The sequence below is a fragment of the Camelina sativa genome, chromosome 1 (genome assembly GCF_030686135.1).
Source record: "Camelina sativa cultivar CO46 ecotype springtype chromosome 1, ASM3068613v1".
NCBI classification, from domain to species: domain Eukaryota; kingdom Viridiplantae; phylum Streptophyta; class Magnoliopsida; order Brassicales; family Brassicaceae; genus Camelina; species Camelina sativa.
Window position 1 is genome coordinate 2,342,004 of NC_141880.1, and position 26,907 is coordinate 2,368,910.

The following is a 26,907-nucleotide window of genomic DNA, read 5'->3' on the forward strand; positions in this document are numbered from 1 at the left end:
AAACTTCGAAATCCAAAATGAAAAAATCGATTAATAACGAAACGTCATCTCACCTATTCTGCAGATGATGATGACTCGAGAGTCGAGTCTTCTTCTCGACTGAGAGAGAACAAACAATATAAGCGCCTGAAGCGATGAAGAAGAAGATGAACAACAAATGCAAATTTGGTCCTCGTGATTAAAACGCTGCGTTTTACATCTGGGTTTGGTGGGCCGATATTGGGCTTAATTTAAAAGTCTATTTAATTGATTAAAACAAAAAAAAATACCCAATCACTCGTTTCTAGGGTTTATCACCCCTGTCATCTTCGTCGGCGAGATCAGTTTCGGACTCCGTCGAATTCGATTTTACAGGTACGCTTAATCTTTCTAGGCTTCTTCGATTTTTGATTCCGAACATCTAATTTCATCTCCTCCGAAAAGGGTTCTTCTGGTTTGTTAATCGTGTTCGTCGTGTTGTAATTAGATGAAATCGAGCTGAGATATCCTAAATTCTTAGGTGTTAGATCTGTTTCTCCGCTTAGTTTTCTCACCTCTAGCTTCAACAGATCTGTATGTCCTCCTTTCTAAGTATTGTTGAGAGCATTTTTTCATATTATAAGCTAAAAATGGAGAACTTTATACGTTTTTGGTCCCTCTGTTTCATCAGTTTCGAGGGTTTTTTGTTCGTCCTAATGCAATCTCTGTAATGTGACGACATTCCTCATACTTGTTGTGTGTGTGTGTGTGTGTTTGAAGTAGATATGGGTGACAAGAGGAAGAAGACGTTCATGTTCATCCGTCTAGTTTCAGCAGCTGGAACTGGATTCTTCTATGTCAAGTGGAAGAGTACCAAGGGACTTCTTGAGAAGCTCGAGTTCCGTAAGTACGATCCTCGAGTTAATCGCCATGTCCTCTTTACTGAGCAGAAAATGAAGTGAAAAATGCTTTGATTGATTTTAGCTTGTTTATGCTATCAAACTTGTTACAAAAATATATATATGCAAGTTACTTCCTCGTCAATCAAATAGCTTTTCAATTTACAACTTGTATCGAAACTGTTTGTTGGATTCTCTAAAACATAATTTTAAGTGCAGTTTGATAGTATTGTGATCAATTTTAATAATTTCAACGAGAGCACGATATTAGTTAGAGATCCTCCTACACTACAAGTTGCTTACCCGACGACCTATATAACTTTAGTAGTTTCATATGTCTACTTAATCCAATCACTCTTATGGCTGCCTAAAAAGATCATCAAACAAAAGCCTAACAACTGGAGATCTTTGTGTCTTGTTTTCCTACAAAACGTTAAAAGAAGCCTAATACATCACAATTGTTTGGCCTTTTCAAGGAAAGCTAAAAAATTGTCTCTACCTTGGATGTAAACCTAAATGCATAACCGGCCTTGTTCCTGATCGACCCACCGTATCTCTTTATGTTAGGTCATGACTTTGACTTGAGATGACTAAGCCAAATCTTGGATGTCAAATGGAATTTTTCTTCCATTTTAAGAAGATTCAATGAACACATACACACTTCTCTTTGGGTCGGTAGTTATATAATGATGTTTTTAGAATATATGATGACACTTTGGCAATTTTGTTTGGTAATTGATGGTGATTTAAGTAGGACATGATGTTCTCGGCCACGAGCTCGACCATATACACTAACAAAAATTATAATTCAAAACAGTCAATTTATAGTTGGACTAGCACATCAAATTATACTACTACTGTATAATGACTAATACACTAAGGTTAGACGATGCAATTAGTAAAGTGAGAAATAATTACCTTCATATTTTGCCTTGGTGATGGCACTATGTCTAGTAGTATACGTTCAACGTACAAGCTGAAGACAAATTAGTTTGTAAAAAAAAAAGGAATATTTTTACCATGTAACTGTATAAAATTATAATTCACTGTGTCTAGAACAAAATGTTAAATTGGGATTATGAATCAGTTATCTCAAATTAATGGTCACAATATGCCTTATTTCAACATCTCAAATGACTTCCTAATTTTCTCATATATATTTTTCTATCTAGACATAACCTAACTAATACTGTTAAGACACATTATGTTTGCGCTAAAAACATAGCATTCAAGATAACAACGGAGATACATATACACTCGTCTTGTTTAGTATTACATCGTTGTAGAAGAAACGCACGTAGAATCAAACATGAGCTATGAAATTCCCAATGCATCGCATTTCACATTATCTATCGTTTTGTAAACACATAAAAAATACGCGCTGCGGAAACTAACGACTATTAAATTAAATCTATGTATAAAATATGAATATATTATACGCGTAGAAGATCATGATGATGATTTATAATGTTTGTCATATTAAAATGGTTTGATATATGTAGCTTTGGAATTATAATTTTGACTAATCAAAAGTTATAATTTTGTTTAAGAGAAGATGATTAAAAGGTTTGCTAAATTTTGTGGTAACAGAATGTTTTAAATGCTCTTAAACAAATTCATATATAATAAAGATACATATCACGAATTTTAAACACAACGCACCAAACCGCATTATGAGTTTTTTTTAGCAGAGGAAGAGTATGATAGAAGCACGTGGTATATATATTACGCAGGAAGGAAGGAGATAGAAGAAAATCTGGTGAGGTATTATTAATTAAACACGCCAGCCATTATCTAAAGATCGATCATCGTGTATTTTGTTTAGTAGTTTATAAAGCCGCTTAATCTAAAGTTTACATCAACCTAAACTTACAAAGTATCTTTTTTTTCTTTTTCCTTTTATCGTTTCAAAAAGTAGCTTTCACTTCTTACTTTCAAGTATATATATTTTTTTTTTCAGAAAGGTATGCGTCCTTTCAAATCCATTTATCTATGTTATGATAGTACTTTTTTATCATCATCACATTACTACTTGTTAATTCAGTGCGTAAAGTGAACTAAAGAGGAGAATGATTTTATTTAATTTCCAACAAAGTGACAAGAAACATGAACGGACCCGTAGGCCCGTAACGTTGAATTATCTTCGTCAAAAAAATCAACGACAAGAATATGATTCCTTCTTCATCTTCTATTCTTCTTTGTCGATTTATGTTTTGCTTATCATAAATACGATTATTGGGATTTGACAAATAAATAACGATTATGGAAAAATTAAAGAACAGTAATAATAAATGAAGACAAAAAAACCGTAAATAAACAAAAAGAGAACAGTAATGAATGAGTGGAGTGACAACGTACGTGTATTATATTAGTAACAAGTGAACAAATAAAGTAATAATAAGACATGTCAGTCGTAAAAATTAGTACTAGTATTAAATAAAGCACAATTATTTCATCATATTATTATTATTATTCATACAGAGATTTGCTTCTCTCTCTCTCACACACACACAGACAGTCTCTCAGAATATTTGTCGAGCGGATTTGATTTCATAATTTGATACATAGTATAGAATTAGAATTTAAATCGGTTTAGTTTGGTTCGATGATGATGCAAGATTCGGCAGCACAACAACCCGGAATCCCTATAATCGTCGTTGGTGATTCTTCTTCGTCTCTTCATCCTTCTTCTCAGGTAATTTAATTAACAACAACATAATTCCAAAAATTCTGACCTTTGTCTCTCCCTAATTCGCTTTCTTTGTCTGGGTTATTTTTAGATAATCAGATTACAAAAGGTAAATCTGAAATCTTTTACCCCTCATATAACATTGGGTATCTGAAGAATCGCTTGAAAACGTTATCTGCGTTTTCTATGTTTATTTTCTTCTTCTGTGTGTGATTTGATTGCTACGGTTTGATTAACCTGGAAACTACCTGTATTTTTAATAAAGTCCGCCGGGGTTTATATTCATTCAAAGAGGTTATCTTTTGGGCTTTTTTTCTTTCTTCTATTTATTTCTCTTCCTTTCGTGGACTCTGGATTTGATTAACATGAATCACTTGGTGGTAGGTACAGACTCTGCTTTTGATTTTATTATGTGCCTATTTACCTGTTATAAAGAGTACAAACTTGAACCACTTGGGATTTGTTCCTTTTATATTTAAACAAGTAACTGTTCTGTGGGGAAAAAGTGAAATCACAAGTACAAAATCTATTGTTTAGATCTTGCAATTATAATTTTTTTGGGGATATCTTCTCTACTAGTGTTACTACAAAGCCTTTCTTGTCCCTTCTTATTGACATATTATTATACGGTTTCTTCTCAAAATTTGGAGGTGTGTAGATAGCTTGTGTGATTGTCTTTAACCCCATCTAGATTCAAATCGATAATGTTGTTGTTGTATTTCTCTTTTATCTGTTATAAATGTTTGTGATCATTTTTTCTTAATTGTTAACTTGTGTAAGAGGAAGACCTGAACTTTTGACATGTGGGCATGAAATGCTTACAGGGTGATCATCAGGTTAAAGAAAAGACTACTGAAGATGTGCCCAGCTCTCAATCCAGCGGAACCCATTTGGATCTTTCTATACAAATACCGCCACGACCTATTCCATTCGGTAGCGGCCGTAACCCAAAGAGCTCACTGAAGTCCACTAGTTCATTCAAAACTGGTACTACATCCTCACCTAGAGGAATCTTGCGGAATTTAAGCTTGAAAAAGAAAGTTTCTTCTCAAACCGATAGCGAGAGAAGCTCCCTCCTATCTCCCGGGCTCATGGAAACTGTGCAAAAGCCCACTACTCCCACTTCAACAACGTCGCCTTATTGGAAAAGATGCTTGTCACTTCCTAGTAGACATGCCGCAAAATTGTCTCCTGTGGTATCTACACAGGTTTCAGCTGAGATGCCTGGTGAACCGCCTAATGTGAGTTATTACTGTCGTACATTATAGTCCTCTCTATTTTGTCAATTGTAATATGTTAAAATTCACTCTCAAGGAATCTCCTTTCTTGTCCAAAATGTAGCTGTAAAAAAGTAGTACTAAAGATTGAATTTTGTTGCAGAAAGATTATGTTTGTCCAGCAGTTCCAAGGTCCTTGTCTATGCCCGGCAGAAACAAAGTGATTGTGCGATCCATCTCTTTCGACGACCACAAAGCCCGTGTTGCCAGTGAAACAAGTGCAGGTACATGTTTCTAACAGATCTTTTCCCGAGTTATCATTTGAAAGTTGAGTTTAGGCAGTTACTGGAACAATCAATGCTAATTCTCCCTTAAACATGGAGCCTTTTTTCTCAGTTGCCTTTGAATTCTCATTGAATCAAAAGATACAGACTTGAGGTATGGATGATGAAGATACGAGGGTTTGATTGGTTCATATGCAGTATTTTTAGTGTAGGGGATATCAACGCTTATTCAATAATTTGCATAATTATAATTTGCATAATCAAATGGTTGGTTCAGCAATATTTTTTGTTTGAGAATTAGAAAGAAACTTAAAACTTTCTTCGTTTAGTCATATGCTATCTGTATACTGAATAAGATCTCTGTTCCTCCGTGTTTAGCAGATCATATCTCTCCTGTTCCTCCTGAAGAAAGTGATGAAGAAATTCCCGAAGAAGAGGCAGTGTGCAGGATCTGTCTAGACGTGTGCGAAGAAAATAATACTTTGAAAATGGAATGCAGCTGCAAAGGTGATCTCAGACTTGTTCATGAAGCGTGTGCCATGAAGTGGTTTAGTACAAAGGGAACAAGAACCTGTGACGTTTGTAGACAAGAAGTCCAGAACTTACCAGTTACATTGGTTCGTGTCCCCACAACTAATCAACTAAACCACAGGCGTGATCGCAGTCAACAGAATATGCAGTCACAAACCGCTAGGTAACTAAAAGATACTTCTTTCTTTCACCATTCTTGGAAATATTACACAACTGACTCAATGATTTGGTGCAGTGCTTGGCAAGAGTTTGTGGTGCTAGTACTAATCAGCACAGTCTGTTACTTCTTCTTCCTCGAGCAATTACTGGTAGCCACTGAAACATATTCGGTGTTTTGATTGACTTTGTTGTGAAAGGCATTGACAAAAAAAATTGATGTTTTTTGGTAGATTCGGGACTTGAACAAGCAAGCTATCTACATAGCGGCACCATTTTCACTTACGTTAGGCCTCTTAGCATCTGTTTTTGCCATTGTCCTCGGTACACAGAACCACTGCCTCAGAAACTCATAAGTCTCTCTCTCTTTACTTTGTTTGCCAACAAAATTAAGAACGTTTCTTTTCGTAATCTGACTCTGCAGCCATCAGAGAATACATATGGACATACGCAGCACTTGAGTTTGCGCTTGTGGGCATGTTGGTTCATATATTATATGCTACAGTAAGCAATACTCTCACTTATCGGTTTTCCTCATTTCATTATTGGTACATGAAGATCAATACATTTTCCCAATCTCTTTGTTTCAGGTTAGACTATCTGCGATCTATTCTATACTTTTTGCAGGGATTCTTGGTTTTGGGATAGCTGTGTGCCTAAACTCGTTGTACCTTCATTATTTTGCTTGGCGTGTACGCATTGCAGAAAACTCAAGCCCAGTATGAAATCTCTTTTTGAGTTTGTATGTACTATGGAGAAGAAGTTGTTGGTGAGGAGATTCATCTGACCCTGCAGTAACCTGTAAAATGTATATATGTACACCCTCTTCTTCGAACATGTTACTGAAGTTTCTTTTTTGTGCCCCCCTAAGTGTGTTTTTAAGAGCACGATGGAAACTTGTGAAAGAGATGACGTTTTCTATCAGATGAAAAGAGTGTATGTGATCCGTTTTTTTCCTTTTCTGGATTAAAATGCAAAGGTTAAAAATAAACAAAATATTAACGAGTGTGTGTGACCTGTGACCACGGCATGTGAGTACAAAACACAGGTAAAACAAAAAGGGGCATTCCGAGAATCATACCCAAAGCGAGAATCCAAAGCGAGAATCATACCACTAGACCAAATGCCCTTTTGTTGACTTAAAACTTAACTAGCATTTGTCTCTATACTCCATTCTTGCTAGAGTAAGAAACTGTTGAATTAAGGTGTTGAAAACCCTTTTTGGCCATATTGTGCTTGTACTATCCATTTTTCACTTGTAAAATAGAGCATCAGTTGAAATTTCTGTTTTAAGCCCAGGTAGCTAACACAAACACTTGTTACATATACATTAAAAACGAGTTTTGTAATATACTTATTCGTGAACCGGAAGAAGGAAAACGCAAGAAGAGCTAGACAAAAAAAAAAATAAATAAAAAATAAAACAATCGCCCCCCAGAATCATGACTGGATCATGTCACAAGACAACAAAGAGGGATCAAGCTTATCGACGCCTCTTGAGGAGCTTTGGTTTCCCTTGTCAGTAAACCTGTAAGCCTGAACAAAATAAAACAGGCTCCAAAAATCGTGATTTTAGCAATTCATTGACACAACAGAGCCTCTGATTGAGAAAATATCAAGAGGCAGATCCTGAAAGTGGAGACTGATGGTCTTAGTCTTGAGCTGCTTCTTCTCTTGATAGATTTTGAGAGACAGAAACCGGTAAAGCAGCTGGATCAAGCTCATACCAACCCTCGGTTACGCCTATTCCTTCTGTTCCTTTTAATCTGAATGACGGAATACTATGTGAGAACCTACAGAACTCATGAGGTGGAATCTCACAAGTGTTCGATTCATCTTTTGGCATTGGACAGAAAACACACTTAAAGCCTTTCACTTTAGACAAGAACCCAACTGATACCGTGGCTCCCTCTGCATGATCAGACAAGATCTCAACAAATACATACTCGTACTTAAGAGGAGAAACTGTGTCAGCCGACCCTTTGATGTCCCAGTTCTTGAAAAGGGCCCATATTTCTCCCTTCTTTGGGAATACTGTAAACTTTCGACCCCTGATTCTTGTTGTCCTGCGGACCAAATGAGAGAAAATTGAACACTCAGTCGTCTCTTCCATATTCCCTACTTCAAACTTACCAACAGAGACAGGTAAATTTGGTCTTTCATTCTCTTCATCTTGGTCTACCTCTAACCATACGTACTTAATCATGAAATCAGGAGTTGTTACTTTTCTTATGATAGCATAAAATCTAGGCATTCCCTCGTCTTCATCATAAACAGCCCACATCTGGCCAACTTGAAAACAGCTTTTTTCCCTCAAGTTATCGAAGTCGCTGAAATCAGGATCATCATAGTTTATCAAATTTGGTTTTGCTGCACTCTCTGAAATTAAATCTTCCTCTGAATCACTCGCACCAGCAGGGGTTTCCACCTGGTCTTCTTTTATCGTCTCTTTCGTGTTTACTCTCTCAGTTGAGCTATGCTCCTCATGCATCTGCTTTTCCTCTTCTTTCTCTTCACCTTTTTCAGGAACTAAGTCTACATCATCATCACTCAGATTCTCGTTATAGGAAACCTTCTGCTTGCTACGGACTGACCTCCGAGGCTTCTCTCCTCCTTTGGACCCCAAATCTCGTGAAGCCATAGTATCATCGACCACAGCATCTTCTGACTCACTGCTACTTTCACTGTCAGAGCTTTCACTACATTCAATCATATTCTTTCTCTTCCTCTTACCAGTGTTTTTTGCAGTAGAACCCTGCATAGGGAAACTCGCCTTTGTAGAGGAAACTTTGGGAGGATGTTCTGGACGCTTTGGAAACTCGCCTTTTTGAGGTTCACTGTAAGCCTTTTGGTCTGGAAATGTGTTCTGTTGCGGGAAGGAAGTAGTCTGATATGAGCCTTTCCCCGGTGGTGCATTCTGCGAAGGTACTTCAAAAGAAGTGAACTGTTTACTACAAGACGCACAAGTGATTTCCTTGTTGACATAATCCCGACTATATTCGAACCTCGTCCGGCAGAAGGCACAAGATGTCCAAAAGGTTGCACGGTGACCGAAAGCAGCTGGTTGGGCTTGAGCTTTCTGGTAGGGATGGCCGTTTTCAGGTCTCAATTCGGTGAAGATGTTCCTGTTATTAACGGTTGCCCGGAAAGCAGGCTGTGTGTTATAATTGGGCATCTGTTGGGTTTTATATGGTGGTGGTGGTGCTGGTGCAGGCTTTCTCCAACTTCTGCGTTTAACGTCATGAAGCTTCCTTTTCTCTTTGTCCAAAAGTATCCTCTGGGCGTCACCAATCAATTTAAAAGCAGATTCAGCACCAGGGAGCTTATTTTTATCAGGGTGGAGAAGAAGTGCAAGCCTCTTGTACTGTTTCTTGAGGATAACATCATCAGCGTTCTGCTCAACCTGAAGTATACCGTACCAATCCATCTCAGTTCCAAACAATTTCTCCGTTGCGGCACAGTGAACATCACAGACCATAATCATACGAGATATGTTATCAAGGCTGGCATCCATTTTTTGAGCCTTCAAAGCAAGCTTACGTGCAGCGGTAAAATCAGTCTTTTTCATCAAACCCTCCGCTAAATCTTTGGCTCTAAGAGCCTCATCCCTATTGATACTCATAATCAATCCAGCCTAAGTATCATAGAAACCCCCCAACCCGAGAGAGTGATGTAAATGACCCCTTGTAGACACTTCCACCTCTGCTCTGATTCTGCTACATAATAGATAGAGATCAAAATTGTTTCCATTAGAGATGCTTGTGCTACATACAACTACAAACTATAGGATAATTGCAAAACCAAAACATGGATGCACATATATGAATGGAAGAGGAAAAAAAACACAAACCCAGGTTAAAAGGTATAACCTTTAGAGAGTAATCAGAACATAATCAGAGAAAAGGTTCCTTCTGTGACATAAGAGGATTGAAGGAAACCCAAATTAAATAAAAAAGAAATAAACCCTAGACATGTGTCTACGTTCTCTAGAAATACCATTTAAAGTCAGAAGTGATAAAAGCAGAGCAGGAGAATAAAACATGAAAATGAAAGAGCCCAACAACAAAACGAGAGTTAACGACGAATTCATCGTGGAATTGAAAACCCTGAGAGATAGACGATACCGGCGGCGAATGAAACAGAGGAGGATTCCCCCCCCCCCCCAAAAAAAAATTAGAATATCTTTATAGGATCTGACGATTTAACGAATTCACTCAATGGAGAAATTTTTGGGAAAACTCACCGGCGAGAATTAACCGAACGGCGGAGAGGAAGGAGTCCGACTAAAGTTCACGACGTCTCTCTCTGATGTGAAACTTAAAAAAAGCCCATCTAACTACAAACTCCTTTTTTTGCTCATCTAATTATCCCCCCCCCCCCCCCCTCAGTAGATTTGATTAGTTTTGGGGTTAATTGAAAGAAAAGAAAATGACGTATTTTTAATTAATTGCAGAAAAACCCTCCAACTTTTGTTAGAATTCAGATTCAGAAATTTACACTCAGTTTTATCCTATACAATTTGGGAGAAGCAACAAAGAAGAAATAATAGACAAAAGGAACAAACGCAATGTTAAGAGTCAGATTCAGATCCTAACAGATCCCTAATCATTTGATCGGAGATTTCGAATCAGTAATGGAACATGAAGAAGAAGTAAATAAAAAGGCAAAAAAAAAAGGAAGCTTACTTTGCCGAGGGAAGACGAAACGGTGTGTAGAGAGAGAGTTATGAGCTTTGTGTCTGGCCGGGAAAAGAAAACAACTCAACATGAAACTGATGAACAAGTAGTTAAAGTATGTGTAACTGAAGTACCCTTTTTTTTTTTTTTTCGAGATTGATTTTTTTTTCAAGTTGGCGGGTGAAATTGTAATTCCTCTTCCCCCCCCCCCCCCCCCCAATTTTTTTTGCTTTGGCGGGAAACAAAAAACCCTTCGTGCGAAATAAAATTCTCTTTCAGTTACTAGTTTACTATAACAAAAATAAACCGGGAAAAATATACCAAATTCTCGCACATTGTTGTAATTATTGAATTAATTTATTACATTGTCAGTGGTAATTAATTAGTAACAAAGCACATTCTGGTAAAAATATGGCATTCCCCCAAAATTTATTGAATCGGCCCCGGGTCTCCACGGGCGCGGAATAAGAACATGACCGACACAAGCCATCTAAATCTCTTCTCTAGTACTTTGTCATGATTTGCCTGAAGAGTTCCTCTGGAGCTGCACACAACAACATTGACAATGTTATTTAATAATTGGTGAAAAAAAAAAATCTCTTATTTTTAGCTTATGTGTTTAGCAATGTGAGCTTTTATATATATATATATATATATATATATATATATATTACGAGATTTGTGTGTTTTGTATCTCTTTATGATCTCTATCGATCGATCATACCGGGCAAATCGGTTAAAAGCTCGAACTGCTCAAGCGCCTGTCGGACAAACATCTCCGAGCCGACGACTATCCTGGCTCCTGATTCTTCTGCTTCTCGTAAGAGTCTCGTCATCTTCGGAGTATAGACCGCATCAAATACCAATGAATAGTGCTTCAATGCATGCTATCCCATCAACAAAGGAAAATATTCTTGTTTTCAAATTTGCCTCTAGAGAACAAAAACAAAAAGATTTCAACAATGGTAATTAGGCATACGAAAAATGTACCTTGGAAATGGGAGTCAAATCGACATTTGGCTGCATGCCCATTGATGTGGTGTTGACCAGAATCATCCCATCTTCCTGATGAAAATCATCTATATCCGCTAGCGATATGGCTTTGCCTCCAATTGAATCCGCAAGTTCTACGGCTCGTTCTACCAAACAAACAAAAAAAAAAAAGTGTCAAGATAAAATATGACATAATGTTAAGTGAAATTTGTGTACTTGATGAAGCTTAATTATACCGTAAGTCCTATTAGCAATAAAAACGTTAGCTCCCTTTTCTTTTGCACCATAAGCAAGTGCTCTGCCTGCACCACCAGCACCAATAATCACTACTGTTTTACCAGCTAATGGCGACGACAAGGAAGGAACATTGCTCGAATCATCAGAGCCTGCAGGAAGAACCAAAAAAAAAAGTAAAACAAACCAAAAGAGAATATTCAATGAAGATATATAAAGAATCCCACATCGGATTAAAAAAAATGATATAACTTAAAGAATCCCACATCGAAAACTATAAATATTGACTGGAAACATAGAACTTACTACGCAAGCCATCCTCAATAGCAGAAATAGCACCATAACAATCCGTGTTGTAACCCAACAATTTTCCATCGCTTTCTCTCCTTCGTATTGTGTTCACAGCTCCTACAGACTATAAGATAATGCACTACGCATTTCAGCAATTTTACTAAGACGATGATGATATATGTATATATGCTATATGATAATGATTTGGGTCATTAGCATATCATACATTTGCTAATGGATCAACCTCATCACAACATTTCAATGCATCTTCCTTATAAGGAATTGCACAGCTGCATGTCAACACAAGTACTCTATTCAATTTTCTTGGATATTTTTATGAAAATTATGTAATTTTTTCAATAACAAATAACCAAGGTTATGTACCTGAAACCAACGAAATCAAGAGATGAGTATGCTCCAAGAAAGCTAGCAATGTTATCGGCTAACATGTGGATATACACTCCATCATAGCCAATTGTTTTGAAACCTCGATTGTATATAAGAGGTGATCTGCTGTGACTAATAGGATTTCCCACAACTCCATATACTTTAGTCTGAGTACCAATCTGTCTAAAGTTGTAAAGATCCAATAGATCATTAACCGTTGGTTGACCAAGCGCGTTCATCTTTTCAGACTCCAAAGTGGCATATGTCATATATCCACCATATTTCGAACTTAGTATCCAAGAAATTAGACCTCTTTCACCCATAGCTAATCCAATTGTGGGAACCTGAATGTGTTTCAGTGAGATCAGTCCATATTTGCAACAGTGGAGGTCCAAATTTTATCTAGATTATGTATTGCACTTACTTGAGAATTTGAGGTTATATGGAAAACGCGAGCAACATCTGTGATGTTAATAGCAGTCGTAACAATTTTTACTATATCAGCTCCAGTTTGTCGTATTCTTGCAACAAGGTCTTCGAGATCCTCAACACAAGGAGTATCGTTATAGTTGTGCGATGAAACAATGACTTTAAAATTTTCAGGCTTCTTTCCATGAATCGATTTGATGAACTCACTTGCAACCTTATCATACGAAGAAGTATAAAGTCATTAATTATTAGCATCAACATTGACAAATCCCCAAAAAAAAAAGGAATTATTAAGTTATGATATGTGACCTGAAATTCAATATCAACATAATTAGCTCCTAATTCCATAGCTAAGCGTAGCACATCTTGTCGTTCATTATCATTGCCTTCGTAATGACCACCTTCCCACTTTGGTCTACATCATAATAGGAACATTATTATTACTCATAAATGCATCATGCATATATATACACAAACCAACCATAATTAATTCATTAAAAATGCCTTAAAAATATGATTAAAAATAAAATAAAAAATAAAAAAATCTCTAGCCTTTCACACACACACAAACCTGTAGGTGAACAAAGTTGGTAAAGGACATTGCTGTATAATGGTTTTCAGATCCTCAAGAGGGTTGAAAACTGTTAGAGCGTCTAATCGAATTTCCACCAAGTCCGCACCCATTTCATGGGCTTTGAACATTTCAATCACCATTTTGTCTATTGAGTTCGCCATCAGGGGAGCACAAATCAAACTCGGATTCTTCACAATTTCTTTGGTTCTTAGAATTTTCATTTTTTCTTTGTTTCTGATCGTCACTTCCGTGGAATTTGAAACCACCTTACACGTTGCAAACAAGATATAAAGTCACAATCTAGATTTTTGTCATTTCAGTTGTAGTTTCAAATCAACTAATGTGTTCAAAACGAAATTTGTGAGTACTTTGGTTATGTAGAATAAAAAAGTCGATCCATATATTCATGGCGATAGTGACAAAACTGACAAGTTCATAGTTGTTAGTTGTTTTACAACCTGTAGGACAAGCAAGTTGCCCAAATCCATCACTTTCGAGACTATACATATAATGTTAAATGTATTATCTATGTAGGTAAATTTGCAAAGCTAGCAGGGTTTTTTTGGACTAAGTTAGTTACTACAAAATTAACTGAAAGGATTAAAAAAGATTTTAAAGTATAAATTTTTTAAAATAATATGAAATATTCATATATACATATACATATGTTTCTTACTTGTAGTCTAGTACTACAATTTTATTAATAAAACTTTACATTATTGCCACGGTACTATATTTTGGCTCTCTTTATGCTAGAGGAGAAAACACAGCCACTAGATAGTGTTTGGTCGCTGTGAAAAAAAAAAGATAGTGTTTGATCGTGATGGTGCATGGCCCTCACGCTTCCCTTATTGTCATGTGTTTCCAAAAATGGTGGGTTCCCGATATGCACCGTACTTAAATAAGTTTCCCACAGGTCCTAATTGAGAGAGAGCTAATTAGGTAGCATCACCAACCAATTTATCTATTTAGTGTAAATTATAAGTAAAATATAATAAAATATATATATTTTTATTTTGCATATGAAAATGGAGATGGATTAGAGCAAATCAAACTCTAAACTCTATTTTAGAAATGAGTATAGAGATGGATTAGAGATTGTAATATCTTTCGAAACAAATTTGATTAATTATAATATATTTCGTTTGTGAATTGTGAAGACATTTTCTTAGTCTAAATGGCTTTACTCGACCATGTTAGATTAATAGATTGTAAGAAATATATATATATATCGTAAGTACACTTATGTTATCTATATGTAAGATACTATATGTTTGTATATATGTAAACGACAATCATAGATCTACCACATTTATTGTGTATATTAACAAGGCTAGTCACTTACAAAAGCATTGTTTGGTTTCAAACTCCGACGACCTGAGAACACAACGGAAACCGGTGGATTCTTGGTGGAGAAGGCATTCGATCTGAACCGGACAGCAAGATCGGTGAGCAAAGAAGGAAAGTTGGAGACCACACCAGTTGAAGCAGCTGCCATAAAACCCAAGCCAATGACCATGCGGCTCTTTTCAAACTTTCTCAAGTTTTAAGCTTATTTTCTTCTTCTTCTTCTTGTCTTGTTTGTCCCAGTCGTTTGCAATTATTGGACTAGTAGTCTTTTGGTATTGTTATATATATAGGCTTAAAATGGTGATTGGCTTAACAGTTTTGTTTTTTACTGTAGAATATTATATGCCGGTTTGGTCTTTTTGTTTCTTTTGCTAGAGACTTTTTTACCCTCATGGAAAAGGAAAATTTAGTGTAATTTTATTTCCTATTCTTTGAAATAATCAAAAAGAAAAGAACTGCAGTCTACCAGAAGTTTCCTTTCTTTGCTTTATTGCTTACTTTAGTAGGAAAAAATCTATTATTAATTTTTCTAAATGCCAAGAAACGTATACCTTATTTACCTTTCATTCGTTTTGTAAATGAGACACGTGAACCAAGGAGGAGCCTATCTCCATTAACTCAAAGCGTGACGAAATCCAACTGCTCCCAATATCTGTACTCTGTAGCCTTGGTTATTCGGAGTAGTTGGAAGATTTATTTGCCAGTGAGATTGGTTTAATCCTCTGCCTTTGTTTTGTTGTATCAGGCTGTCTATCTTTCGAGCCTTAGTTTTTTGTGGCTCTAACATTTTTGGCTTTTTCTAATGAGGTCCATATTGGTTGGTAGAAGCAGTTGTTTAGCCACCACATGTGTATTTTTTTCTTTTCTTTTTTTAACACATTCAGAAGAAAAAACAAAAATACCTATCATTCTGATTCTACACATCATATTGGTTAATTGGTGTCACGAAAGTTAAATTATTTAAGAAAGATCATAATATTCTGATATGAATGAATTTTAAAAATATATAAAAAAACATGTTGTAATTTCATCAAATATTAACGCTTGTAGAAGTGTGGCGAATTACAAATAAAATCTTTGCCATGTATCGGATTCCAGCGAGATATATTAGATTTTACATGATAAGATTACACAGTAACAATCAGATATCGCCTCAAAAACAGGACACTCTCGGAAAATACAATTGGCAATTCTATCGAGTTCCCTTGTAAGAAGAACATACACACAGACACACACTTAAGTATGTCTCAGTACTTGGACATGATCTGCCAGAAGAGTTCCTTTGGAGCTACACAAACAATTCAACATAAAGTCAGTTTTAAGTTTTATGGAACAGAAGACATGAGTTTTGTTTGATATGAGTCACTTACCAGGCAAACCGGTGAATATCTCAAACTGCTCGTAAGCCTGCCTGACAAACATCTCTGAGCCAGAGACTGTTATGGCTCCGCATTCGTCTGCTTCTCGTAACAGTCTGGTGATTCTAGGAGTGTAGACCGCATCAAATACCAATGCGTAGTGCTTCAATGCATGCTGCAGAACCAAAAACAACCTAGCTTACTGATTTGTCTTATAGATTAAAGATCTGAAGACTGAAGAGAGTTTGCAGGTGATAAGACCAGTATTTGTTCTTTACATGACAGAAAATAAAATATCCGCTCCATTGTTGTCGATAGCTAACATTAGAAAAGAGTTGTTATAAGGAAAGCTTACCTTGGAAATGGGGGTCTCACTAACATTTGGTTGCATACCCATGGATGTGGTGTTGGCCAAAATCATGCCATCTTCTGGGTGAAAGCTATCTAAATCCGCGAGAGATAACGCTCTGCCTCCAATTGCTTCCGCGAGTTCTAGTGCTCGTTCTATAGAAACACAACATTAGGAAGACAAAAAACCACATCATCAATTACAACCGCAAACATGACAGCTAAAAAGAGATGAAATGAAGAGTATTGTCAAGGCCAAAAATGACTGGTAAGTTCGATTAGTATTGTCAAGGCCAAAAATTAAGAGTATTGTCAAGGCCAAAAGGAGTTTCTGAAGCGGAAATGTAACTTTACCGTAAGTTCGATTAGCAATTACAACTTTGGCCCCCTTTTCTTTTGCACCATAAGCAAGTGCCTTGCCTGCTCCACCAGCACCAATAACCACCACTGTTTTACCAGCTAATGGCGAAGAAGAGGAAGGTTCACTGCTTGGATCACCTGAGCCTGAAAAAAAAAGCATAAGAAAAGGGTCCATTACTAAAAACCGAAACTTTTCCACGAGAAGCAACAAAAGGATGGAAGCTGTGAACATGAAACTTACTACGCAAGCCATCCTCAATAGCAGAAATGGAACCAAAACAATCCGTGTTGTAACCCAACAACTTTCCGTCGCTTTTTCTCCTTAGTATAGTGTTCACAGCTCCTATAGACTGTAAGATAATAAAATCAAGCATTCAGGGTGAAACAGTGTGGCTATTTATCTATTCTATCTGCTAGTGACTAGGGTTACTATCAAAATTATCTGGTGGTTACTAGGAAAACAGACCTTTGCCAGTGGATCAACCTCGTCACAACATTCCAACGCATCTTCTTTGTGAGGAATTGTACAGCTGCAGGTAAAACAGGTTTAAATCATTCACCCAAAAATTCTTTTATTTCCATGCAAACCTTAAAACGTAAAAGTAAAATGTGGACGAGTCTGTTCAATTACTTCAGAATTGTTTACTCTGGAGAATAACTTATCTGTCCCCGTGATAGCTTACCTGAATCCAGCGAAACCAGCAGATGAGTATACTTGGAGAAAGCTTGCAAGATTATCAACTAACAAGTGAACATATACTCCATTAAATCCAACTGATTTGAAAGCTTGATTGTGAACAATAGGTGATTTGCTGTGACTGACAGGCTTGCCAATAATTCCATACACCTCTGTGTCAGGACCAATTGTTCTAAAGTTGTAAAGATCCAACAGATCTTTGATCGTTGGTTGACCTGGCGCAGAAACTTTTCCAGAATCTAAGGTGCCAAAGGTCAAATAACCACCAAATTTGGAACAAAGAATCCGAGACATCAGACCTCTTTCGCCCATAGTAAGCCCAATTGTGGGAACCTGAAATTTGTGTGAAGAGTTCAGATGATGACAACAGGGAATCACGTTCAGAGGTCCGCAAACACTTGATTTACTTCATGCTGGTAAGCAAGACACTTACTTGAGCATTTGAGGTTATATGGAACATGCGAGCAACATCTGTGATGTCCACAGCAGTAGTAGCAATCTTCACTATGTCGGCTCCAGTCTGTTGTATTCTTGCAACAAGGTCATTGAGATCTTCAACGGAAGGGGTATTCTCATAGTTGTGCGATGAAACAATTACTCTGAAATTCTCAGGCTTCTTTCCTTCAATCGATCTGATGAACTCAGTTGCAACCTTAACAATGCAAACATAGAGTAAAAAGAAACTGATAAGCTAGCATCAAAACACCTTCTGAATACCAAAATTCATCAGTTTATACGACGCTAACCTGAAGTTCAACATCAACGTAATCAGCTCCCAACTCCATGGCCAACCGGAGCACATCCTGTCGCTCCTTTTCATCACCTCCATATTGACCACCTTCCCATTTTGGCCTAAAAAGCAGAACATCAAACCAAAAAAAAAAAAATAACTTTACTCTACAAAGGGAAAGAAGACACCAGGAAGTTTCATATCAAACATTGAAAAGTGTCAAGCTTTGAATACAGAAAACAAACCTGTAGGTGAATAGAGTAGGCAGAGGAGATTTCTTTATAATGGTATTAAGATCCTCAAGAGGGTTGAAATCCTTAAGCCAATCTAATCGAACTTCCACCAAGTCAGCACCCAATTCCTGTGCTTTGAAAGTTTCAAGCACCATAATGCCTATTGAATCCGCCATCACTGGAGCACAAATCAAGCTCGGATTTTTCACAAATTCTTGACTTCCTATCTCCACTTCCGTGGAATTTGAAGCCACCTAAAGGGTCACACAGAATAGAACAAGGATATAAATTCCCACAATCTAGATAAAGTTTCGTCTTTTCAGCAAAAATTCCCATAATCTGGATAAAGTTTCGTCTTTTTCAGTTCTATATAAATAGTTTCAAACTCAAGAGCAAAACAAAATCTGAACATCAAAAGTCTTCTCCGGAACATAATCCAAAAGATAATTGAACATCAGAAGGAAGAAGAATTCACTAACATAGACGTTGGTGGGTTCCATGCATCGCCGGCGCCGGTGATCGGAAAACAAAACGGGAACCGGCACACTCCTGGTTTGCAGGGAAAAGAACTCGGCGGAGAAGGTATTGGATTTGAAGCGGAGAGATGAATCGGCGGCGGAGAAATTGAGGTTGGCGGCGGAGGTAGGTGAGCGTCGTGGATTAGATAGTAGACGCGGAGAGTAGGTGAGACGAGAAGAAGCAGCCATTGGGAAGAGACGTCAAACAAAAAAACTAACAGGGGACCCTTCCTTGTTTGCCTCTTTTGCAAATATTTTGACAGATTCTTAAAATTTGGTTTTTTCCAACTCTCCTTTTTTTTATACGCTGCAATATAATGTTAGGTGGCTTTCTTGTTTCGGAGTTAGGTGGTGTGTAGGCCTAGTGGTGTGGATCATTTGTGGATAAACACAATTCTATTTTTATTCAGATATTTCTTTTTAAGTACGGACTTGTTTTTTTTTTTTTGCTTCCATTAAGTTAGTCTTCATGAGAAAATTCAAAATATGTAATCAGAAAATTCATCATATGTAATTAAAAGAATGTTTGAAATGTCACACAAGTTTAGAGTGTGATGTTTTAGAACTAAAGGTTTGTTCAACTCTGTAAACTCAGTAGAGAGCATTCGGTACCATAACTATAACAGTTGGGCATGCGATGCTGTATATAATAAAACTCAGCATTTTTTTGCATTTCATGGGCCCAAGAAGCATGTGGAATGGGCTTTTGTGAATGTTCGGGCTCTCTCTATCTTGTTCACAAACGAATAAGCCCATGACGTTTTTAGAATCCTATAAAAAAATACCAAACCTTTGAGTGACTACACTCTCTATCACAACTATTATTTGATTTGGTTTGGTTTGATTACGTATTTACATTCTTCTGACTGGTTTCGAATCGAATTACCGATATTGAATCCCACTATCTAAAAAAGTAAACAAAAACTTTAAGCAAACTCACTCACTTTCAAAAAGAGATATCGTTAAAACCAGCAACCCCAAAGAAACATTCTCACACCACAAAGCTTTTTAAATTTTTTTTTTACTCGCCAACAAACTTTGGTACAAAAGACAACAAAATATTTGGTTTGGAATAACCCAATTATACATACACTGTACTTTTCATTTGAACATCCAACAAACAAACTTTTAATCACTCTTGCTTAGCAATCCGGATTATCATTTGTATTAGTTGAGTTCGATTTATTTTATCAAGTAATACACATATAACCAAAGAAAGTAAAATTTGGTAGTCTTATTCTATTACCGAATCTCAATCAAAATAAAATAAAAAAAAAATCTTTAGAAAATAGTCTATTTCATTTGCATGTATTGAGAAAACTGATTATGTGCAATATACAAGTAGCAGCTTCTACTCCCTCCTCAAGATTTCAACAATAATATTTTCTTTTCCACCAAACACATCCTTTCAATTAAAAAAAAACTAATAAAATTTTGGGTTTATTGACAAAATAGTACATTTTCAAAATTGTAATACAATTATTATTTATAATTAGAGAAATAGATGGGTTTTACTATTTGTGTAATAGAAGATATATGAGATAGATAAGAAAGTGGGGTATTGTATAGTAGTGTAAAATTACAAAAGGGTAGTTGCATAAAAGATATTCGTACAACATATTTAGTGTACACATTTATTACACACATATTAAATATTTTTATTTCATTTATATTGAATATATTATATATCAGCTGTACGGATAAAAACATGTATATTAACATATATATAAGTACACTAAATGTACTATATGGGTTAAACTTGTGTATTATTATTTATTTGTAAACTTGATAATTGTACTCATTATAATGTGTACAGACACATGTACAGACACCTGTATACATTATAATGTGTACAGACACATGTACACTTAATAAGATGTACGGATACATAATTTATAAAAAATATTTAACATTATTAGATATAATCATTACACAAAATGCATATCAAATTATTAAAAAAAACATAGATTTTTTTGTATCTGTAAAAAAAAAAAAATATATATATATATATATATATTGAATATTATTTTAGTTATTAGATTCAAGAGATGATTTAATAAATATATATATATATATATTTAATTTCAATGGCACATTTGTAAATAAAATGATTAGTAAAGGATTAAAAAATAATTCAAATAGTAGTAAATAGTGAAAGTGTGTGTTTTGCCAATTTTAAATAGTGAATGTACTAATTCTCCAATTAAGTTTTAAAAATGTACTAAAACTCCAATTTTCTCTAAATTTTTTTAGAAAAGGTGAGACAGATTTCATAAATAGAAATAAAACGAAAAAAGCAAATTCTAGTATTTTACTATTAGAGTTAAAAGATTTCTTTTATAGAGACAGTATCATTAAAACACAAAATGCAGATCAGTGAGAGAGAGAGAGAGAAAGACAACCTCAAACCAAGAAAAAAAAAAGAAGACAAGCTTTGATTTGTTCATCATTACAGTAACAAAAAGATGGCTTCATCTATAATGCTAACACTCATCATCTTCATCTCTCTCTCCTCATCACTTTCCATCTCTTCCCTGACGACAAACACGATCCCTTCTTCCCCAACAATCTCTCCCTTTGATCAACAGATCTCGCCGGAGATCGCTCCTCTCCTCCCTTCCCCCGCCGTCTCCTCCACCACTCAAACTATCCCTTCTTCTTCAACACTTTTCCAACCAGAAAACGACGACGTTCTCGCTGATCCTGATCCCGCATTCGCTCCCTCCGCTTCTCCACCGCTTTCTTCTCTTGCTACTCCGTCTTCTCCAGCTCCCCAAGTTTTATTCTCCGTCGTCTTCGCCGCCGCCTCGTGTTTCTCGCTCCGTCTTCTTGCCTTTTCAGCTTTATAGGTCACATTTATATTTTAGACCCATGTATGTATTTGTTTTCATGAGTTTTATTTGTCCAAAACATATTTGTATTCTCGAATAAACATTTATTTCTAGTAAAAAAAAAAACATTTACAGTATTTATCAAGTCCGTATTTTGTCACAAAGTAACTAAAAAACAATATTTTGTTACAATTTATGAGTAAAGCGTAAGTAAATCCGTTACGTCAATCACATAATTGATGCATAATCCTACTATATTAATTGGAAACTCTGAATAAATATCTAATCTACCATTAAGTAATTCACATACAAACAAGAACACTTTGATAACTTTTTTTCTTTTCACTTCATCTATTTGTTTATGCAGTTGCTTTTTTTTTGTTTTTTTTTCTAGTTAAAGAACCTTTTGAAAAAGTAGAAATAACGTTTCGAAATAAAGTTTCATATGCTTTACAGTCTACTGTTCTCAGTAGTATCAACTTTTAAATCTTACTGTTCTCAGTACTGTTTAATTTATATGCAATTGAATCCGTAGATATGCAGATAACAATGGAGTTATAGACAGAAAAATTGTCTACAATAATCAATTATTATTGTATATATATATATATATATACACATATGGATTTATAGCCACTATAAATAAACTTACACGCATTTTTTATGTATTTAGACTTAGAGACTTTGTCTTATAATTAAGACTACTCATTGTAGCTAGATATTCTCTTCAAATCCTTTTAGTTATTTTACCAGTTTTTTAATGGTTATATTCTCTTCAAATCCTTTTAGTTATTTTACCAGTTTTTTAATGGTTGTTTGGTCTAAATCTTGAGACGTGTATAGGAATTGAAAGACGTGTTTAGTGAATTAATAACGTTTAAGTATATTGCATTATTGCAAAATTCCTAAAATGCCAGAAGGCTAGAGGCGCATGCATGTGAGTTACTGCATAATGCTGCCTCACGGCTAAAAGCAAGAACAACAAAAAAAGCTGCCTTCTTCTCTTGTCCGACGCTTTATTTCTTAATGCCATAACAACAATAACGGATCAGAAAAGGTTTCAATATTAAATTTTTATTTAGGTGAAAAAGAATATATAAAGGACGTTTCTTTGTTTTCACATTTAGGGTTTTAGTTTATGCGAGACAGATTGTAATAATGTTACTATATATAAGAGGTTGATATCCACTGTTGGATATGGGTTGCGCCCAATATGTCACTCGGCCCAACAACACAGATTAATTGTGATTTCGGCCCGACAAAATAAGGAGACAGTCATTAACACTCCGTCGAGGGTAACCTCGACATTTCGCGATGGGAACTCTAGGTCAACAATCCGCTATAAAAGGAGAGGACATTTATTGGGAAGAGGATCCTGATCCGCGGACAATACCTAAAGAGAAATACTTTGCATCAAAAACTGTTATTGTTTTCTGTATAATTCCTTTTAGCTTCCGAGCTCGTCATCATTAGCTTGTTAGTTCTCCTGTGAACTGACGAGCTCAATCTTGACTCGTTTTAGTGACGACCTCACGTTTTTATCGTTAATAAAAGAACCAACTTCACTCTTCCCCCGAAAATCTTTATTTGTTTAAGTTGTGCAATCCCCAGTACAAACAATTGGCGCCCACCGTGGGGCAAGAGTAAAACGTTTCTTTTGATAAATCAAGACCGACGATCCTCACTTCTTCGAAGTCTCAAGAGTCATGACGAACCCCAGCGAAAACTTCAACGAAGCAACGGAGCAGCGATAGGGGCGAACGAGAACACGAACTCTCCCCCCGCCGAGCTCCCTGCCGAACTCCCTGCCGAGCCCAATCGAAGGCTCACTGCCGAGCACAATCTCTCCACCAGCGCCCGACGCGCCCTCTGAGCCTCTCGTAGCTGCACACGTCAAAGTCGGACCTGCCGCAGACCAGCTGGTCACCAGCACCACCGCTCTCCTCACTGCCACTCTCACCAACGCTACCACTCTCCCCAACGCCACCCTCCCCTTACCTATGCAGAGAAATAGACTCGATGATATGATGCAGGTCATTCTCGATCGTCTTGATGGCCAGAAAATACGAACAAACGAACGGCTCGAGGCGATTGCAGCCGCACAAGAGGCCTCGTAGAACCAAATCAGCAAGCTCCAGCGAAGGAGGGGCGAGCGCCGAAACGACAGCAGCCCCGCCGGCGAGAACGAGAATCCGCCCCCACCACAGCCATCGGTGGAGGACCGATACGACAACCATAGACGCCGCCCGGCGTCTATTATCGTAGGATCCGTTGATCGACGCAGGAGGGAGGAGCCAAATGACGAGCAGCAAGACGACCAAGGCCAGAGGAGCGGAAGCCCGCCGACTCCGACACTGCCGATCCGACAGTATGAGGGCGATCTCAAAGATGAAACCATACGACGCCTAGAGGAAATGGTCCACGAACTATCTTCAAGAGTCCACCGAGCCACGAGCTCCGCCCTCAACCTTGATCGAGTGCTAGAAGAAGTCCATCGCTCACCGTTTACATTACGGATCTCCCGTGTTCAAGTTCGTTACGTAAACAAGTTCAAGTTCACCCCGTACAACGGATTAGATGATCCGAAACCGTTTTTAACTTCAATGAGTTTTGCAATCAGCCGAGCTCATTTCAGCGACGAAGAGTACGAAGCTGGCTGCTGCCAGCTATTCGTCGAGAATCTAGCCCACGAAGCTCTAGGGTGGTTCTCCCGGCTCCCGCCGAACTCGATAGGGAGCTATAACGAGCTGACCACTGCCTTTCTCCAACATCACTCTACGTTTATGATTCGAGGTGCCTCGAACGCTGATCTCTGGAACCTGTTCCAGCAGAACGACGAATCTCTACGAGACTTCATGGAGAGGTTTAAAAGAATCGTCTCGAACCTCTCGATTGCTGACGACACAGCAATATCAGCTCTCCGAAATGCTCTCGCATATGGGTCTCGATTTAGGGACGATATTATCATATACGAGCCTCTGACTCTCAACGATGCATTGCACCGGGCTAACAAGTACATCGAGGTAGAAAAAGAGAAAGACGTAAGGTCAAACCATCCATCAAGATAACCGGTCATGGAACTCAGCCAAATCGAAAAAATAACAAGACGCCTTGGGCCAAAAAAAAAGAAAAAAAGAACGCTTATCATACCGAGCTCTTTCTTTGCAAATTGAACTACGAACTACGAAGGGTACGTAGGCAGCCTTTTACAAGACACAACTATAACAAAACATAAAAATAAAAATTACACTCGCAAGAGTACATTTAATCACAAACAAGCTCTCTCGAACGAGTCCGTCTTAACGAGTGTCCAGCTTCTACATTGTCGCCCTGGCCAGGTGTACGATTTAAAACGCGTTCCACATGGATGCAGCGGTGAAATAATCCGCACAAAAAACCCGAGCCCAGTCTCGCATTAAGGTAGCAGGCGGTCAAGTTTGAATAAGCCAAGTTCTTACTTGCACACTCTTGCCGACCTCGGAGCACCCACAAGCTAAGCCGGACACCAGGGCCGCACCTAAAAGGTACGACGAGCACATCTCAACTACCAACCAAAACCTTGGTATTCGAAACACGTAACATGGTAAGCCGAGAGACGTCTCACCCCGTAAAATACATCTCGAAACCAAAAAAAAAGCGGAGCAAGTCTCGCACAAGCTTGAAGGCGCCTGAACTAATAAGCCAAGCTCAGACTTGCAAGTTCTTGCCAATCCCAAACACCGACAGGATAAATTGGACACAAAAGCCGCACCTAAAGGTATGGCGAGTCCGTATCGCCTACCACTTTACTCCGGTAAAGCACAAAGCCTTGCTGCATATCAAACATACGCTCACATGCATGTTGTCCTCATGTTCGACGCCCTCACAGTCGACTCACTCGCGCTTGCCACTCTCACGCACGACTCACTCACGCTTGCCACTCTCATTCTCGCAGTCCTCACAGGCGACGCTCTCACGCTCGACTCTCTCGCGCTTGTTGCCCTCATGCTCGACGCCCTCACAGTCAAACGCTCTCACGCTAACTCTCTCGCGCTTGCCATTCTCAGACTCGCCGCCCTCACAATCGACGCTCTCACGCTCGACGCTCTCACGCTCGACGCTCTCACGCTCGATGCTCTCACGCTCAACGCTCTCACGCTCGACGCTCTAACACTCAGTCTCTTGGCAGCTACCTACAGCTTGGTGCCGACGTCCAGCTTGACGCCAACCTACAGCTTGGTGCCTACCTCAATCTTGGTGCCAACCTCTACCTAGGTGCCTACCTCAACTTTAGTGCTGACCTCCAGCTTGGCGCCTACCTCAAGTTTGGTGCCGATCTCCAGCTTTGTGCCTACCTACAGCTTGGTGCTGACCTCAAAACCTTCTCTCGAACTATCACATGTGTTGACCTCAAATTGACGATCAAAGATCTTCTTGCCGCTCCCATGAGCGGAAGTGGAATGCGAGCGCACATCATGAACACCCATCTTAGAAGTTGACCTTGGAGCTTGCCCCAATGGTAGGACAAGCGCCGACCTGGAATGAGGATTTGCCGAACTTCGGGGCATCGCGCAGCGTCCCGCCGACCTCAATCCGCCGATGTCGCGAGAACCAACCTCAGCACTCATCAATCCTTGTCCGCCGACCTCTCTTCACCTCTCGATCTTGTTCGACGACGACGATCTCACTCTCGCCGACCTCAATCTCACTTTAAGCCGAGCTCAATCTCACTCTCGGTGGCGACCTCAATCTCACTCGTCGATCTCAACCTCAACCTCGACAATGACGATCTCACTCTCGCCGACCTCAATCTCAATCTTGGCGCCGAGCTCAATCTCACTCGCCTATCTCAATCTCAACCTCGACGATGATGATCTCACTCTCGCCGACCACAATCTCACTCTCGTCATCGACCTCAATCTCACTCGCCGACCTCAATCTCAATCTCGCTGACCTCAACTCGCCGACCTCAAGTCGCCGACCTCTTCTCTCGCTCATATCGCCAACCACCTCTTTTGCTCATATCGCCGATATCCACTTACCAATCTCCACTTGCCAATCTCCATATGCCGACCTGACATCACACATGTTAGGTTGATCTCAATTTCTCCGTCACGCCAACCTCCAAAATCCACTAGAACGGACTCACGACTAAGACGGAGCGACCGCGCCGAGCTCAGTCCAG

General features: G+C 38.1%; 5 protein-coding genes and 2 pseudogenes across 20 annotated transcripts; 4 read left to right on the forward strand and 3 right to left on the reverse strand.

Moving 5' to 3' along the window:
• The first annotated feature begins 225 nt into the window (after nucleotides 1-225).
• LOC104722130 (uncharacterized) lies at nucleotides 226-1,083 on the forward strand (annotated as a pseudogene). 2 transcript variants are annotated; one of them, XR_757151.3, is made up of 2 exons: nucleotides 226-354; nucleotides 742-1,083. The product of XR_757151.3 is annotated as an uncharacterized LOC104722130, transcript variant X1 (transcript). The 2 variants fall into 2 exon arrangements; XR_015568239.1 differs by having other exon boundaries at nucleotides 271-354; nucleotides 739-1,083.
• A 2,000-nt stretch (nucleotides 1,084-3,083) lies between these two features.
• On the forward strand, nucleotides 3,084-6,658 carry LOC104722183 (uncharacterized). 9 transcript variants are annotated; one of them, XM_019244708.2, is made up of 9 exons: nucleotides 3,322-3,552; nucleotides 3,638-3,655; nucleotides 4,371-4,787; nucleotides 4,927-5,047; nucleotides 5,426-5,741; nucleotides 5,814-5,886; nucleotides 5,968-6,058; nucleotides 6,159-6,238; nucleotides 6,325-6,658. In XM_019244708.2, exons 1-9 carry the CDS (start codon nucleotides 3,463-3,465, stop codon nucleotides 6,457-6,459), a joined length of 1,341 nt encoding a protein of 446 aa, XP_019100253.2. In that variant the 5' UTR covers nucleotides 3,322-3,462; the 3' UTR covers nucleotides 6,460-6,658. The 9 variants fall into 9 exon arrangements, with proteins under 9 accessions (XP_019100258.2, XP_087325038.1, XP_087325137.1 ...); XM_019244716.2 differs by having other exon boundaries at nucleotides 6,362-6,658; XM_019244711.2 differs by having other exon boundaries at nucleotides 5,429-5,741.
• Nucleotides 6,659-7,007: 349 nt separating this feature from the next.
• LOC104722282 (uncharacterized) lies at nucleotides 7,008-10,568 on the reverse strand. Of its 4 annotated transcripts, none has more exons than XM_087468693.1 (2): nucleotides 10,420-10,568; nucleotides 7,008-9,447 (listed from the first exon to the last, which is right to left on the reverse strand). In XM_087468693.1, exon 2 carries the CDS (start codon nucleotides 9,354-9,356, stop codon nucleotides 7,386-7,388), a length of 1,971 nt encoding a protein of 656 aa, XP_087324819.1. In that variant the 5' UTR covers nucleotides 9,357-9,447; nucleotides 10,420-10,568; the 3' UTR covers nucleotides 7,008-7,385. The 4 variants fall into 4 exon arrangements, with proteins under 4 accessions (XP_087324819.1, XP_087324842.1, XP_087324775.1 ...); XM_087468716.1 differs by having other exon boundaries at nucleotides 7,008-9,450; XM_087468649.1 differs by having other exon boundaries at nucleotides 9,978-10,474.
• A 158-nt stretch (nucleotides 10,569-10,726) lies between these two features.
• LOC104722375 (bifunctional 3-dehydroquinate dehydratase/shikimate dehydrogenase, chloroplastic) lies at nucleotides 10,727-15,488 on the reverse strand. 3 transcript variants are annotated; one of them, XM_087468770.1, is made up of 12 exons: nucleotides 15,229-15,488; nucleotides 14,664-14,809; nucleotides 13,316-13,584; nucleotides 13,054-13,159; nucleotides 12,740-12,958; nucleotides 12,313-12,659; nucleotides 12,155-12,218; nucleotides 11,944-12,052; nucleotides 11,640-11,789; nucleotides 11,401-11,549; nucleotides 11,135-11,297; nucleotides 10,727-10,954 (listed from the first exon to the last, which is right to left on the reverse strand). In XM_087468770.1, exons 1-12 carry the CDS (start codon nucleotides 15,233-15,235, stop codon nucleotides 10,914-10,916), a joined length of 1,770 nt encoding a protein of 589 aa, XP_087324896.1. In that variant the 5' UTR covers nucleotides 15,236-15,488; the 3' UTR covers nucleotides 10,727-10,913. The 3 variants fall into 3 exon arrangements, with proteins under 3 accessions (XP_087324896.1, XP_087324926.1, XP_010438858.2); XM_087468800.1 differs by having other exon boundaries at nucleotides 15,220-15,413; XM_010440556.3 differs by lacking the exon at nucleotides 15,229-15,488 and having other exon boundaries at nucleotides 14,664-15,094.
• A 197-nt stretch (nucleotides 15,489-15,685) lies between these two features.
• Nucleotides 15,686-19,309, reverse strand: LOC104722464 (bifunctional 3-dehydroquinate dehydratase/shikimate dehydrogenase, chloroplastic). Its single transcript, XM_087469079.1, has 11 exons — nucleotides 18,874-19,309; nucleotides 18,407-18,648; nucleotides 18,178-18,283; nucleotides 17,865-18,083; nucleotides 17,418-17,764; nucleotides 17,201-17,264; nucleotides 16,976-17,084; nucleotides 16,729-16,878; nucleotides 16,382-16,530; nucleotides 16,039-16,201; nucleotides 15,686-15,956 (listed from the first exon to the last, which is right to left on the reverse strand). Exons 1-11 carry the CDS (start codon nucleotides 19,099-19,101, stop codon nucleotides 15,916-15,918), a joined length of 1,818 nt encoding a protein of 605 aa, XP_087325205.1. The 5' UTR covers nucleotides 19,102-19,309; the 3' UTR covers nucleotides 15,686-15,915.
• Nucleotides 19,310-21,253: 1,944 nt separating this feature from the next.
• LOC104722553 (classical arabinogalactan protein 27 pseudogene) lies at nucleotides 21,254-21,880 on the forward strand (annotated as a pseudogene).
• A 2,277-nt stretch (nucleotides 21,881-24,157) lies between these two features.
• On the forward strand, nucleotides 24,158-24,811 carry LOC104703648 (uncharacterized). Its single transcript, XM_010419702.1, has one exon. It carries the CDS (start codon nucleotides 24,158-24,160, stop codon nucleotides 24,809-24,811), a length of 654 nt encoding a protein of 217 aa, XP_010418004.1.
• The last annotated feature ends 2,096 nt before the right edge of the window (nucleotides 24,812-26,907 follow it).

Coding starts and splice junctions, on each gene's coding strand:
- LOC104722375 (XM_010440556.3), bottom strand. CDS start 14,837: ATGGTCATTGGCTTGGGTTTTATGGCAGCTGCTTCAACTGGTGTGGTC. Junction 12,959..13,053: donor ATGTTGATATTGAATTTCAG/GTCACATATCAT, acceptor TCGTATGATAAG/GTTGCAAGTGAGTTCATCAA. Junction 12,219..12,312: donor CTTGATTTCGTTGGTTTCAG/GTACATAACCTT, acceptor GTTGACATGCAG/CTGTGCAATTCCTTATAAGG.
- LOC104722464 (XM_087469079.1), bottom strand. CDS start 19,101: ATGGCTGCTTCTTCTCGTCTCACCTACTCTCCGCGTCTACTATCTAAT. Junction 16,202..16,381: donor GTGAGACCCCCATTTCCAAG/GTAAGCTTTCCT, acceptor TTGGTTCTGCAG/CATGCATTGAAGCACTACGC. Junction 15,957..16,038: donor GATATTCACCGGTTTGCCTG/GTAAGTGACTCA, acceptor TTGTTTGTGTAG/CTCCAAAGGAACTCTTCTGG.
- LOC104722183 (XM_019244708.2), top strand. CDS start 3,463: ATGATGATGCAAGATTCGGCAGCACAACAACCCGGAATCCCTATAATC. Junction 4,788..4,926: donor TGCCTGGTGAACCGCCTAAT/GTGAGTTATTAC, acceptor ATTTTGTTGCAG/AAAGATTATGTTTGTCCAGC. Junction 5,887..5,967: donor TCTTCCTCGAGCAATTACTG/GTAGCCACTGAA, acceptor GTTTTTTGGTAG/ATTCGGGACTTGAACAAGCA.
- LOC104703648 (XM_010419702.1), top strand. CDS start 24,158: ATGGTCCACGAACTATCTTCAAGAGTCCACCGAGCCACGAGCTCCGCC.
- LOC104722282 (XM_087468693.1), bottom strand. CDS start 9,356: ATGAGTATCAATAGGGATGAGGCTCTTAGAGCCAAAGATTTAGCGGAG.